The sequence below is a fragment of the Pavona decussata genome, unplaced genomic scaffold, assembly GCF_977016875.1.
Source record: "Pavona decussata unplaced genomic scaffold, jaPavDecu1.1 SCAFFOLD_182, whole genome shotgun sequence".
In the NCBI taxonomy this organism is placed as follows: Eukaryota; Metazoa; Cnidaria; class Anthozoa; order Scleractinia; family Agariciidae; genus Pavona; species Pavona decussata.
Window position 1 is genome coordinate 369,273 of NW_028145592.1, and position 15,468 is coordinate 384,740.

A 15,468-nucleotide genomic window follows, 5' to 3' on the forward strand; every position below is an offset into this window, starting at 1 on the left:
ACCTAATATCACACTGGTAGTTGGGCAACCATGGCTCATAGTTCACCTTTGGCAGCTTGTTGCAAGGAACCTTTATGTCACTCTGCTCTAAAGCACGCCTCTGAACAGCAGTTATCTCATCGCCGTTGTCGCAGATTATCCTGGATAGGAGTGTCTTTCGGAGTTCTCTTAACTGGCAACGTGTGAAGGCTGTCCTATCCGTGTTCATAGCAGCGTTGGGTGCATTTTCATGCCAGAGGCGGTCTCCCTTGAAGAGACGTCCGAACTGCTCACCTAGTATACACTGAAAAGTGGAACCAAGGACTCCGCCACGTGGGTCTCGCGGCTCAAGCATTCCTAGGAAGACAACAACAATTGGTGGTCACGACTGACCCGACATGAACGGGCGGGTTCTGGTATATGAAGATCTTAGCCAGTTTGCATTAACTACTGACAGGCTGTTTTCCAAGGGGTTTTTTTGTCACTTCATGAGGCCGTCTTACGTCTCCCATATTTGTTTTTATTTACATAATCTGTTGTAATTGTCGTGTCTGTGGATAAGGTGTCGCTTTCAAATGGAATAGCAGTGCCGTGTTGTGCCCTGTTTATTACGCTATACGAACACAAGATGGTTCCGATGTATGTTTAACTGCTAATGGCGCTATTTATTAGATGCACCCAACGGTTCCTTTCTGTTTGAGAGGCCTTAATCGCCTCAGAATTTTGGATTAGCTTTTAAGAAAATCTAAAACAGAAGTTGAAAAATTTCGTAAAAAAAAAATAATAATAATTCCTTTGTTTTCAGATGGGTATATATCTGGCTCAAACTGCGAATTAAGGTCAGCAATCCTTGATTTTCGAATAGCCAGCGACATCTCGTAAATTTGGATATAAGGCCCTGTTCAGACTAGGTGCCCGTGCCAGAGCTCTGTGCCCGGGCACTAAAAAGGACGTTGTTCAGACTCCTTGGTGCCCAAGGAGCAATCGTGTTCTTCTTCGTCAATTTAGCGCCCGCCATTTTGTTTGCTGTATCGTAAGGAGGCATGAGGAAAAAACGTGGAAGTGACAAAATCCTGTTCACACCAGTGCCCGTGCCCCGGAACGGTGCCCGAATACTACTTTTGGAGGTAGTTGAGTGTCGTAAAACTAAAGCCAAAATAATTACTCTAGCCAATCACAGACGTCACCGCAAGTCCATCATCCAAAAACCAAACAGCGCAATGGACCAATCAGAACTGATTCGAAGCAAATGCATGTGTAACTGGTGCCAAGCGCGGGAAAACACATGCGACTTAACTACGATTAGTTTTAGTTTTGCTTCCAGTTAACAAATTTGGCGCGAGTTTTTTCAACCAATCATAGAGCGTTGTAAAGCAAGACCAATTGCAAACCAGACAAGCAATTACTTTCGACAGTCAACTATAAACCGCTTTAAACGCGATAAATTGCTCAACCTTACGACTATTAAAAATTACTAAATTAGCACCTGCAGAGAAAAGATCCACATCCTGGAATGATTCATATTGAGACCTCATCTTTTCAACGAATGCTTCGGGAATGCCAGCAACTGTTACAAAATCGTCGAACGATCTAACCCTTGTCAGGTTACAAAGTCTGCTGTTACGAAATGCCGCGTACGAGGGAAGTCCACGGTCATGACCTCTTTTAATGTTGATGGCGATAAGATCAGCTATATCGCCCTCGCCTCGGGCTAGGTTTTCTTGTACAGAAGCGGAAAATTCCCTAAAAAAAAAAAAGAGCATAAAAACGTGACCCCTTTTCCAGATAATTGCTTCTGTTGAACATTTTTGGTTACTCTAGTTAGAAGCGACAGCCAAAACTTTTATCGACTAAGGCCCATGGGATTTCATTTATGAATAGTTGTAGTAGTATTTGGGTAAAGTGACGCAAACTGATATTTTCCTTTACTGTACCCAAATTCGCAATTAGCCAATCAGAAGCCTAGTCTACTGTCCTGAAAAGAGATTTTTCCAATAAAATAGAAACCTCGTAATTTCAGATTTAGCTGGTGTTTTCCGGTCGAAAAAAGAGTAAAAATTTTCCCATCAAAACTAAACTAGAAGGCGCCCATCAACTACACGATGTTTGCCGACAAGTACCGAAACAATGGAGTCGGAGTTCCCAAAGTTTTCGCTAAATTTGGATTTTGAAAATTCTGAAAATGAAAGAGTCAGAAAGAGGAACTTGATAAAGTGCTGAAGACCAGAAACGTTACAATAGAAGCAGGTCAACACAATTTGCACTACGTACCTGACAAGCGTAGCTTGAACAGGGCCGGCGAGTTTGTGGAGGATTTTTGGCTGAATTTGGGTACGGTAAATACCTTATCGCACCTTTTTGGTACACTTCGGCACTTGAGTATTTTGGCTCGATTGCGTCTCGCCAAGATAGAACCATGGCTCGACCAAACTCTCCTGATACGCCATCGAAGCGTACCAGAAAAGGTACGATTAGATACAAATATCATCATAGTGATAAGGAAAAATCTCATTTGCATTTACTTTCAACACACTTTTACATTCGCGACTACAAAACTAGTTTCGACAATAGGCATCGTCAGTTGGTAGCCACAGTTTTCAATTAAAATTTAAATTTCAATAAAAACTGTGGCTACCAACTGACGAGGTCTATTGACGAAACTAGCTTTGTAGTCGCGAATGTAGAAGTGTGTTGAAAGTAAATGCAAATGAGATTTTTCCTTATCACTATGATGTTGAGTAACACTTTCTTGGCTTCGACAAGCAAAATTTCACAAAGGTACAAAAATCACAATAACATAAAATTTTTATGTAGGCAGGTAACGTTAAACGATTGACACTGCTGTACACAGCAACTTAAAATTAGTAAAACGGCAAGGTTTGAGAGTCTTGTTTTTTTTTTTTTAAATAGCGGTGTTAACTTACCCATCAGCCTTGGACGCCGGTGTTTTAAGCAAGCCTCTTGTAATGCTGTCAACTCCCCCGTTACCTTTGTCGTATAAGTATTGTGGGTTACCAAAATCAAGTACTGGTATGGGGAGGAACTTTGTATCCTTGCCATGGCACTGGTTGCATTTGTGTTCGAATGAGCTTTGAGATAACCGGTCAAACTGGTTTCGAACCAAGCTGTGACCGAAGCGGTAACCAGCCACAGAGAAGGCGTTGCTTATTTGACTGTTCACTCTCTTGTTGTAACCATTAAAATATTCTGTTCCCTTAAGCAAATTGAGACCAAACCTCTCTCTCTGAATTTGGGCAAAAAGAAAAGAAGAAAAGTTTATCAAAACCAGCTGGGATCTCCTAGATATAATATTGTGAACAGTACGGCACAACTGTAATTCCAAGAGCGAGGGGAAATACATTCGATCGCGAAAATGGCACGGCTGCAGCCAAATTAAACCTTGAAGTGACATTGAATAAACTTATCAATCAATCCCCGCCGGATCACACCGTGGGATACTGCTTTCAATCTCTTTTACATTTGAAGGGTAGTTTTGCAAAGGAAATTTTAGTAGGCGGTCAGTTGTTCGATGCCTGTTTCGTGAAGGTCGAATTTGCCAGGAGATTTGGGAAAAGTTGCGAATGCGGTACACCAGAAGAAAAAGCCAGTACGAGAAAGGAACGTAATGGCCGCCCACAGCTAAAGTTAGAGTGCAAAGTCGTGATATGAAATCATTTATTGTCTGTTGTTCATGTTTGCAAGTGCAAATTAAATATATCTGTTTTATTTGAGGAAACTTACTGTCTCTTCACTCAGAATCAGTGTCAGGAACTCGCCGTACGTTATCACTTGCAGCTGTGCCCCGACAATTTTTCTAGTCTCTTGATAAATCCTTTCGCCGCTCCATTTGGTCATTTGGCCAAAATACTTAGCGATTCGGTTGTGGTGTCGCACGAATAACGTATGGACAGAATTGAGACCTGTTGGATCAGAAATCACAATCACAAAAATGAAAATCAAGGATTATTATAACCGAGTGAAAATAGTATATAGCCAAGTAGCTTGCGGGAGCAAACTCCTTGTCCAAACAAGAGCCTGTAAATGGGTCTATTCCGGAAGGCAAGAAAATGAAAGGTTATTGGTAAATGTGCTAAAATACACAACAACTCACTGTGGGTTTCAGGGTCTTTATTGCTAAGACCAGCGCACGTGAAATTCCTAAAAGGAAATGATTACATGCAATGCAAACGCTCGCTACTCGTTGGGTCGCGATAATCACTACGAATGACTTCACTTGCGTTGCCGGAGCTTATATGGACAGAGCTAGACTGACATTTCCCTCCTATCAATACCATGCGCAGTACTGCTCTCCCTCTTAAACTCTCTAGAACTGCGTTTTTATGTTAGTCGCCGAAAGGATTTACTCGGCAATCGATGGTTTGGAGGTCAAGAGAAGTGAAACATCCCAGAAACTACGCCGTGTTTCAGTCAGTCACCGTTGGGTTGCAACACGATCCAGCGCCGGTACTCATACAGTGTCGGTATTGACACAAATGATTTGCTAACCTCTCACATATATGAGACTCAAATAAATTATTTTCCCTTATAGTCTCCACAAATTGCTAAGGTTAGTAGGTAATTTGAAAGCTAAAAGAATGTAATTTCATTCCTATGCGAAGATTTGGAGGGCAAAGGCGACGTTAAAAAGGGCAATAATCATGCCGTTTCACTTACCATTTGGTTCATTGTGATTGGATTAAACTATATTAGCTCTATTTTTTTATTGGTTATACCATGTACTCATGTGGGAATACCGAATAAATTGTTGTTGTTACGCAACGGGGACCGATTTTGAGACGTTAGTAGTTACATTCGCGGTTCATTGCAAACGTCTGACATAAATATTTTTTCTCCAAGATATCTCAAAAGATTGTTAAGTTTGAGACGCCATTTGAAAGCTCCGAAAATAGAGAATTCATCTGTGAAGGCGATGATTTAGTTCAGCGGGTTCAGTGTAAGTATATTTTTAGTACACTGTGCTAGCCGTGCTAACCTTTCGCACAAATATTGTTTTCTTCAAAATATCTCAACGGATTGCTAAACGCTCAATACACTATTTGATCGCTAAGGGACTGTAGATCTATCTGCAAACGACGATTTGGAGGTCAAGAGCCAAACAAATTGACCAAACATTTTGTCCTATTCCACTCAGTTACCATCGGTTTGAAGTGCGATTCTCGAGTAATTTCGCTGGTAACCTTCGAATCTTTGTTAAATTCGTTTCCCCTAACTGTCTTCTTTACCACAGTAAACAACTTAAAGTCAGGAAAGAATTGTGAAGGGGACAAATGAGGAGCAAAGCCTCATTTACCGCGTACACACCGTGTACACGTTCTCACAAATTGCGCAAGCGCTAGCGATGTCAATCACCGGCCACAAATTCCTGCAAATCAGTATCTTGTGAGATGTGTTTATACCTCAAAGCACGACTAAATATACTTTCATTCCTAAATATTCTCTTATGACATCTTTCCCAGCTCGATCTCTTCTCCGCCACTAGTCGACGACATTTTGAAATTGGCACTTCAAACTTGAAAAATTCAGCCTGAACTCAAGTTTCGATTTGAGGAGTTGGCCCATGTGCTTAGGTGACAGTGTCCCTTTTAAAAGTACAAGGATAAGTTACGTGCTTTTATTTTTCATTTAAAATAAAGTCACTGCTATATGCCTAAGGTCAATTTCTAACTAAGTTACCAGGGGTGGAGCCGTTGCCTTACACTGATAACTATTTGCTATACATTCTATAGCCTCCCACGTAGTCACCTTTTGGAAAGTTGTGTTACAAACTTCACCTCTTCACCTCTTCCCTAAAAACGATTGCGTGGGAGGCTACCCATTCTGCTGAAAATGTACCAATCTTTTTCAGGTACAGCGAGAAGTATGATGTCGCTTTTGATTTGCAGGAATGTATATTTAGAGTTTGAGTTTGCTTTTGATTTGACTCACCTTGATTCTCGTTGTTTCTCTCATCTCCTGACAAGAAGCATTGTCTGTTGGGATCCTTTGATGGACAGAATATTTCAGGAGGCTGGGGAGGCAGCAGATCTTTCAAGGGACAGCCCATCGGGTGCTTCATAGTTTTCATCAATCCACCTGGGGCGCGAATTGAAATCGCAAGCTCGTCGTCTGAACCATAGACGTTCGATGCGTCGATGTAAGCGGTTATTGTGTTAGGGTGCTCTCGGACTTGCAGTTGGCAGTTCGATGATGGGTTACTTGGGGCATCTCTCTCCAATTCAATAAAATCGATGTACCTGGATCTAAATGCTTCATCGCCCTCGGGAATATGAATGTTGATACATTCTGGATTTTCTTCTTCTTCTTCACAGTCAATGCCCTGTGCTTCTGCCAGCGAAAGGTCATGGTCCATGAACTGTCCCCAGTTCATAGCTAAATAGCTCAGTAATGGGGAATCTGCGCGGTTTGAGCCTGAATCCCTGCCATGGACGAGCAGACTTACGTTCCGCGCGTTTGGAAGCGGGTTGCCACTCCTGGCTGCACGAAGTGAGGAGATGCAGTCGCCATAATCAGACGGTAAGAGTCGTAGAAACTCAGTGTCAGCTGCTCCCCATAAAGGATTTCTGAGGTTGTTACACGTTCCATCGATTGTACGAAATCTGGCGTTTGGATCACATGTTATGTTCCGTACCTCTCCTTCTTCAACTTGAATCCCCATTCTAAGAACTCTCCGTTTGCATATCCTTTCTTGTTGTCTCCTGTACGAAGACAGTATATATTAGACAATGGAAACTCGATAAGATAAACTGTTAAGCACGTATTCCTTGTCCTTTTTATTCCGCATTTATCGTGTTGACAATACCGAAAAAAACAAAAATTGAATCATCTCAGGAAAGTACTTCTGAAAAGCTTTTATTTGAATCGTTGAGGCCCTGTCGACATAAATCAGTGAGTTTCCCTTTCAAAATAGAAAATCTTATTTCTGTTTTCACTGATCTTCTGTACGAATACCTTTGAAGATGTAACCTTTTGGAAAAAATTAACATTGGCACCTTTTGAAACAGGAATCTTTAAAAAACGCACAAATGTGGACATGCCTTATAATGTAAGGGCTACTTCAGTACTGGCTTTGAAACGAAATGACATAGAAATTGTGTCATTTAGTAGTATTTTTCCCCTTGAAGGGAACTTTACTCCATTGTTAAGTTGGAACGGTATTACAAAGCAGTACTGTAGTTTCGTTTCCCTTTTTTTCCTTCGCATTCTATACATTCTTCTAAGGGTTTTCAGTGATAAGCTCGACAAAACTGCTTCGATAATCTTGTGTCTTATCTTTTCGTACAAAGAAGGCTCGTTCAAACTTTTATATTTTGAGTTGTATCCAATTTTTGGTGAAGGCAAATGTGAGCAGCCTATATATTCTTAACGTAGTTGAAACCACTGTATCCCCCCCCCCCCCCCCCTAAAAAAGATATCATAGTGTACTTACTCATTCAAGTTCGCGCCAATTCCTAATTCGTCTCGAACGTCTCTCCTTGCACACATTTTTTCCAAGACACAGGCAGCGCATACTTCACTCTTCATTGCCTTGTTCAACTTTTCGTCACTTGCGGTACTTTTATCACCGTGCTGATAGGCCTGATAATACTTTTTACAGGCTTCTCGTTTCTCTTTCTCATGAGAGATTTTCTTTACATGGGTGGTGTTGCATTCAATGGTGAGGTTTTTAGCCACCTCTTCGAGAAAGGAATGCGCGTCTTCTTGAATGTCTTCATGCAGATGCAGTTCTTCCTCTTTGGCCAAGTGGGTTGTGTCTTTGTCCGCCTGTTTGAGCATATTACTCGCCAGTTTCTCGAGTTGGGCTCTTTCCATGTCTTCCATTGTGGTTTTATCTTGGTAGCTGTCCTCGATGATGTATGTCGATGCCATGCCAAGGGCCAAGCAAAGTATTAAGCTACATATTAAGCGGCTTGCCATGTTGCCTGAAAACATAGTGAATAAAGACTATTTATCTATTGAGTTTTAAATTAAAACCCTGTGAACTTAACGATGATGATTATGATAATAATAATAATAATAATAATAATAATAATAATAATAATAATAATAATAACAATAATAATACATAATAAGTGGTTTTGATTCGATAAATGAAGCGCGCCTTTCCACTCAAATTATTTTCTCATTTTAATTTTTTTTCTATTTTACTTTTTTTTGCATCGTTTTATCGCCAAGTTATTTGGAGTTAGATTTTTAGTAATTTTGCAGGTATGAAATAATTTTATAGAGCAGTTTAGTTCCGCATAGCTTACGCTGTGCGCCCTATGTGGTTCATGATTAGCCTTTTTACGTTTTACACTGCATAATAATTTTGCAATAGTATTTAAAGAGGAATTAAGATCCAATCACAACGATGATCAGATACATGATGATAATCGCACTTTTAATTTTTGCTTGATAGTGGCACGTTTCTATATCTACACCGCTTCCAAGGAAAATGAACCTCTCAGCTTCCTAGCGTTTAAAATTCTACTAAAAAAAATAAATTATCCACAGTGCCGCCTCACGTCCAGGATTCCGTGAGCCCTTAGCTTTCCTTTTTCTGCATTGTGTTGGTTGTTTATCGTTAATCACTTCTTGTAATACATAGCGTTTGTCAGCCCGTCAGGTAATATCAAAACTTTATTATTGCATTTATTAGTCTTCGTGCAAGCTAATTAGACATGCAGAACTTTGTAAGTATTGTAAATATTGGTAGTAGAGTCCATCAGCAGTGTACGTATAAGTATTGTATGTCATTTGTGAGCTTTGTAATCAGTACTGTTAATATTGAAAGTATACTGGGGTTATAGTCAGTACAAATAGTAAGTGTCGTTACGTCAATATCGTAATTATTATAAGTAGTCTATGTAGTGTTTATTATTGTAAATGGTGGTGTTGTGAAAGGCTAAAAATAATAAAAAAAGATTTACATGAGGGTCCGTTCCCACCAAACTAGAAGTAATAACAATAGAAAATGATAGAGCTTTTATCGCGTGTAATGTGGTTACAAAAAGGAATGGTGTTACGTATTCCGTTGTGAGCGCGACAGGTTAAATATAAAAATTATATTCCACTTTTTTTTTATTTTAAAAGACCGTTTTTTTGTTTTGTTTTGTTTGTTTGTTTGCTTTTTTTGTGAGAATGTTGCGGCTAAGAAAAGTCGAGATTTTAAGAACAGCCAGGTTGAGAGCGTTTTTATTTTAATTTACCATTCCTCTTATTGAATGAAATACCGGTTAAATAAAATGTAAGACTTTAAAAGTCTATACAGGTCAATTATCCCAAATCAGCTAAATCTTGTACGCATCACTGTCCTTTGGTAATGCATGGTCGCACGTGAACTTAAAGAGGCAATGTTACCCATTTTTAGTGTCATTTTGAATAACAAGAAAATATATTTGTATAGGTGGAAATGTTAAAATAATGATTCAGTTTTGTTAACAATAACCCTACTTGTGCGCAAAAATAATACAAATTATTTTTGGCTGCGGATGGCTAGGATGGAAATGGATTGCACTAAGTTCTTACAGTGTATTTTGGAGAAACCACTAGATAAAGTTTATTAATAGTTTATTCTTAAACTTATTAATAGTTTCTTCTTCTTCTTCTTCTTCTTCTTCTTCTTCTTCTTCTTCTTCTTCTTCTTCTTCTTCTTCTTCTTCTTCTTCTTCTTCATATGTTCACTTCTTTTCTTTTCTTTCTCCTTTTTTCAATGTTTGTATGGCTCACTGACAAATTGTATATAGATTTCTGTAAACTGTAATTAATTCTTGTAAATTAGTCTTTTCACTACCCGCCTAGATTAGTTCTAGCTACTTGCGGGTTAGTGTTGTCTTGGAATTTTATGTTAAACATTTTTAAATAAACTTGAAACTTGAACTTGAAAACTTGAAACTTCCTTGGTGAAATCACTTAATATATTTCTCACGGTACTCTAAGAGCAGTTTTCTATTGAAGAGAAGGTTCTTTGTCAAATATTTCCTTAGTTTTGACCGACATCCAGCTAAATCTCTGTAACAGTGTCCCTTAAAACATGGCAAAAACATTTTCAGGCTCAAACTGACATCTGAAACATAAGAACTTTCACCCTAAGTCCCAAAATTAGACGTCCTTATATATAAAAAAAACTATTAGTCAACTCGAAGTGACGGCATCGCTCCCTTCCACCATGCAGACGTCCCTTAAGTGACACGAAGTCACATGAATTCCTTTTAAAATCTTAAACCTCTTTAGTTCGTTTCGTTTATCAGCAATTATTTTTAAAATTTGTTTCCGCCGTGAGCCAGAGTGACAATAAGACTCAAAATAGTAGTATCAATCTACTCGGAATTTCGCCTAAAGTATTTTAGGTTCATTTTGACGCAGGATAATTAAAAATCAATTCTACAATATCGGGTAATGATGTCTATCTGTTACCAGGGACATGACGTAGTTGTTACGTCATGTTGATCTCGGCTGATATTGCGCACCCTTTTCCTCGGTTAACTTTTCTGGGAAATAATAGGTTGACTGGGGGAAATTCATGGACGCAAAGCAAAAGAATGGTTGTTGAAAGTGATACGGAAATGCTGTTCGTAAGGTAAGTAATGTTTGACGAACTATTTTCCATCTTGTCATGCTAGGCTGCTGTCAAGTGAGCATATCAAGAGAGTGCTGACAGCCGAGTTTAAACTGCCAATATTCAGTACTGAGGTAACTTCGATACAGTACCTAGACTGTTACGGAAAAACTAGTGGCCGTTAATGCTGCATTCTAAAGCACCTTTTAATCTAGAGTGTGTTCTGAATGAAACAAACAGCATCACATAAAAGCGCGATTCAACGCGTTTCATTTGAATTAATGGTCACACGTCATTGCGCGCGAGGACAAAGCCTTAATTAAGGCTGGGATGTGACAATTTTGGCCCCACCGGGTAGTTCTTGTAAGAAACCTTGAAATGATTAAAACACCTTGTCCCCTCCCCGACTGGGGTTCATTTGACTTTTGTTCACAGTGTCTACCGCTCACCTCACGAATGCCATTTCTGAAGCGCTTTGGTGATTTTGTGGAGTTGATACATTCTAAGGGTGATAAGGTCTGAACGATTGGTTTTCAGAAAAAGGCTATGCTTGTGCGTTATTGAGACGTACATTCATAGTAGGTCTGGATTGATTTTTATGCCAAACTTCGAGTCAGTTTGAAAATGAGTTGCTGGGTGAAACTTGCCCTTTAATTTACTTTTAGCAATTAACTCCGACCTTGATATCGGCCTAACATTACTCGAAACTACACAGGACACATTTTAATCCAAAGCGACATGTAACGATTTGCCTACTTTATTCTGTAGTTTGGCTTGTCAGATCAGTATATATTGCTCAAATTGCCACTAGCTCAGAACGACCTATGTCCGCGCTCGAACTATCAATAAAACATTGATAATTGCTGCGAAGCTCTAAATACAGCCTCTTTAACATTGGAAACGAAATTTATAACAGTACTTTTAATTGCAATGCCGAATGAATGCAAAATATTGATTCTTTGTGTATTTTCATGTTTACTATAATATTAGCACTATAATATTATAATATTAGTGTTTCATAATAATTAGTTCTGGCCTTTTTCTAGTTTTCCTAACTTTTTAGCATTACCTGACAATTCAGTTTTTACTGCAAACCGCGAGATTTCAGTTAATTCTGTTATCGTCTTGACAATTGTGGGCAGAGGTAATTTTTTACTGTCAATAATTTACGCCTGTTCCCGGCAGTATGAACAAAACTTCTGGAGAGGAGCTAAGCCCGAAACGTCCTTAACAACTTGGTGGACTCCTTTCCCTAAAAATGATGATGGTTTAAGTTTTAGTTTTTCTAAAATCACATATTTCGTGTTGTCAAGGATTTTACGCTGAACATTTACTCGCGTGAGGCAGTTGTAGCAGGCGCTGCCTTCGTTACTACGGATATCTTTAGCGAGCTCTCGAGCTGCGAACTCTCCACTTTTTTCGTCCTGAAATTCTTTAAATTTGTGCTTAGAACTATTTTAAGTTCACTCAAAGTAAAAAAGTCGGATGGTTGTCTCCAGCAAACTGAAATGGCAAAATCACGAAATTCGCATTTAAGTAGATTCGATGACTCGGAACTTTTCCTGTTGCTAAAAAGCTCGTTTTTAACGGGAAAAAATAAAAGTTACGCGCGCTTTTCCTTCAGTCCTGGCAACAAATGTGTATTTAAGTACGCGTTGATTGTATCGTGCAACAAGAACAGCCTGGTTTAGTCTAATCTTACCTGCAAACCTTCGAAGAGAACACCGTACACTGAATGCGTCTCCGTTGATTTAGCCACTGTTTTTAGCCCAACTGGCTTTCAGCTGCGAAATTTATACCTGGAACCCGGAAAATTTTGGGCCATTATAGTCGGCTCATTGTAGTACCCACATAACAAATTGAATAGAGCAATTACGTGAGAATGATGCAAGCCAATAATGCATGCTCAATCGGTGGCACGCAATTTGTTAAAGGTAAAAATAGTTTTTTGTTTTTAAATACCAACTTCCTTTACTGTTTTTGTGCCAACACATCTTAAACCCTCGGACATGTCTTTGTACAAATAAATCATAGCTTCTGTTTATCACTACGAAAATAACCAGCTGTATGCATGATATAAGACGGATACAATTTGTCATGGTCCGGTTATAAAGCAAGTTAGCCTCCTCCACTCACAATCAAAAAGTAGTTATTAACTTTTCTAATGTCTAAGCCATTTCCTTGACGCTTTTCCTAAATTTTCGTTAAAACCTCTGCAATATAGAATGTTATCAAAGCCATGGTGCCATTTTCTGCGGGGGCATTTTAATGTTTGTTTGTCGTCTTTTTGTGGTTGTTCTAGTTGGCTAGTTTTTCCGCGATGAAAGTGCGTTGTTGACGTACTAAAACAGCTTGATTGTGGCAGCCTTTTGGAATTCTTTTAGATCAGGCAATGTTTTGATTGTCCAGTTCATGCCCATGTCATTTTTTGACCCAGTTTTAAATAATGCAATCCTGGATTTTAACTTTAAGTAAAGCGGTTGGGTAGTTTTCCTTTAAATTTTAGTTAAATTAGTTTCGTGTCGGAATCCATAAATGTAATTACATTTGAGTATTCTAAAATTCTAATAAGGTCTTTAAACGTTGGGGCGTTTTGGTTGAGTGGTACTTGCGTAAATCAGTAGTGAAAACGGAAAAAGTTACATGAATAATTGAATAATTTTTAGTTGGAGTCCTTCAATATCAAGTGAGTAGAAATCACGTCATTTTTCCTCCGTACAAAATGTTGGATTATCGCGACTTATCAGGGACTGCTAGCATCAATCTGAGGCCGGTTTTGTTCGAATATCGTCCCGTTAATGTCTTGTTTTCACATCTATATCAAAACGTCAATATCCACTTGGCATGCTGCTGTAAATATTAGTGCACATTTAGCAAGTTTTTTTCTTTTGCTCACACAGGCAAACCAGCCAAACACCTCAACTGACAAAAGATACTGCTTAGTTTCTGAGTGGGCCGGTTTTGTTCAATATTATTTAGGATTACGTTGGTTTTGGATTACGTCGATATCAGCCTTGATGTGCTGCTGAAAAGATTAGTGCACGGGTATTCGTTTGCTCACAAAAACAGCTAAACACCTCAATTGACAATAGATACTCCTTTCAGTAGACCGGTTTTATTCACAATGATATTGTTTAGGTTTATGTTGATTTTCATATCTGTTTTACAATCGTCGATATCAGCCTTGGTGTGCTGCTGTAAAGAGCAGCCCACGCGTATTGTTTTGTTCACAAACTCAATTGACTAAAGATACTCTTTACTGTTTTGTAGCTATTGGATATTAACTTGAATGTTTCGACTCTGGCGTGTTCTATTCAGCCTTCCACTTACCAATATTTGATGGCTGATTATACAATTTGAGCCTGATTGCTATCTTTATTGAGTGGTCGATACATCTTGAATAAGTGATTCGAACAAACACACTACACAGGCCCATTGTGTTGGAGTCAAACTTTTTTCTTTCTCTTTTTGTTTTTACTACAGAAGTGATTAGTTATGTACCAAACAAACGCCATGAACAAAAGATTTTAAATATATATTTTTTCAGTGCAAAAGATTTAACTTATCAATAGGACGACGCAATTCAAAGGGCTCATGTTTTTGTCTATTCTCCACCCCCTTCCTTCCTATAAACTTCAGTAACGGGAAGAAGGGAAAAAAAATAGAGCTCTGAGTCAAATGAATTTTAGAACATCCGTCTAACGAGAATGTATCGCTTTTACGGTCATGCTAAAATTACAAAGCCGGCTACACTGTATTTGTTCCATAAAAGCGCCGCTGGTTGTCCGGAATTTTTTCCTGTTTCAACAACACTTGAAATACCGCAATTAAAAGCCATAATTGTTTTAAATATTTTACCCTTGAGCACTTAAAAACAAACTGAATGAGCTTAATCTGTTAAAACCGTTGCCAAATAAATGTTCGTTGAAATTAATGCAGTAGTTTTTCACTTAAGGTACGTGGGATCGCTCCAAAGCTAACCCCTTAAAAGGGAGGCACGTTTTCCGGGCAGAAAAGCGTCATCGATTTTACAGTTTGTAAACTTCCTCAAGTGGCATAACATTAAGCTTTACCTTTACTGCACCCCGAAGTCCGTTGGCCGATCTTTAGCTATAAGCACAATACAACACCTTTGGTGAAAACCGTTTATTTATTTCAGCTTGGAGGGCGAATAGTGCGGTGCATGCTTTGACGACAAATTTGACACCTCGTGGGTCTTTCATTATAATTGTGGTTTGACCTCACTCAAGCGAAATTTTTAAGTGCAGTTCTGCTTCTAACAAAAATCCCTTACAGCAATTAATGTTAACCGAACACGTGCACTTCAATGCTAGAATTTTTCAAACGGAGCCAAACCGGGGGAGGTGAAACCTGTTGTGATTGCCTGGCCGCTTTATAAGAGAGCTCTTTCCTTCGAAACTGAAATGTGGTTCTGGCTTAAGAGAGGTTGGTCTGTTAATGTTTAGTTCGTTCTCTCTTTTTCCGCTTTCCTCTTCCAAGTGCCTCAGGGTCTAAAAAATTAATTGGCTGCATCCGACGGCTTTGGTAGTTATGCTCTTAATCAGTCGGGATTCTGAAGAGCAAGGCAGCTACTGAAGGAATGTAAAACTCAACTGGCAAAATAGCCAAAAGAAAACAACTAATTATGTACAGAGGTACAAGTAAACACTGATAATTTAGTTCGTGGAACTGCGATCAGTTTTCAAAAAGAAATTGCCCACTTTAGCGTTCTTTGTTAGAATATAAGCCTGCGTAAGTGCGGACCGGATTTGTTTTCTTTGTTGTCAAGGTTACTGACTTTTGCTTTATGCGTTATCGACGGAGCGTAACTGAAGGTAAAAAGAAAGAAAAAATACTCTGACATTTTGTCAAAATTCTCTGACAAAATTCGCGTAGTTTAAGCTACAAAGGGTGCTACCAATTCCGAACTA

General features: G+C 38.9%; 1 protein-coding gene and 1 long non-coding RNA gene across 4 annotated transcripts in view; one reads left to right on the plus strand and one right to left on the minus strand.

Moving 5' to 3' along the window:
- Positions 1 to 5,058, plus strand: part of LOC146462993 (uncharacterized) — a 21,572-nt gene extending 16,514 nt beyond the window's left edge. The window contains exon 4 of one of the 2 annotated variants that reach the window (XR_014857017.1): positions 4,837 to 4,925. This is a non-coding gene — a long non-coding RNA (uncharacterized LOC146462993). Of the gene's footprint in view, positions 1 to 4,836 lie in introns of both variants that reach the window. The other variant, XR_014857015.1, reaches the window with a different exon arrangement.
- Positions 1 to 12,354, minus strand: part of LOC146462996 (immunomodulatory peroxidase-like) — a 15,531-nt gene extending 3,177 nt beyond the window's left edge. Inside the window, exons 1-7 of one of the 2 annotated variants that reach the window (XM_085084985.1) lie at positions 12,240 to 12,354; positions 7,427 to 7,919; positions 5,926 to 6,695; positions 3,721 to 3,899; positions 2,904 to 3,223; positions 1,466 to 1,722; positions 3 to 336 (exon numbers count right to left, since the gene is read on the minus strand). In XM_085084985.1, coding sequence (XP_084941111.1) covers positions 3 to 336; positions 1,466 to 1,722; positions 2,904 to 3,223; positions 3,721 to 3,899; positions 5,926 to 6,695; positions 7,427 to 7,914 — 2,348 coding nt within the window. In that variant the 5' untranslated portion in view covers positions 7,915 to 7,919; positions 12,240 to 12,354. Of the gene's footprint in view, positions 1 to 2; positions 337 to 1,465; positions 1,723 to 2,903; positions 3,224 to 3,720; positions 3,900 to 5,925; positions 6,696 to 7,426; positions 7,930 to 12,239 lie in introns of those variants that run through there. The other variant, XM_085084984.1, reaches the window with a different exon arrangement.
- Positions 12,355 to 15,468: the final 3,114 nt, after the last annotated feature.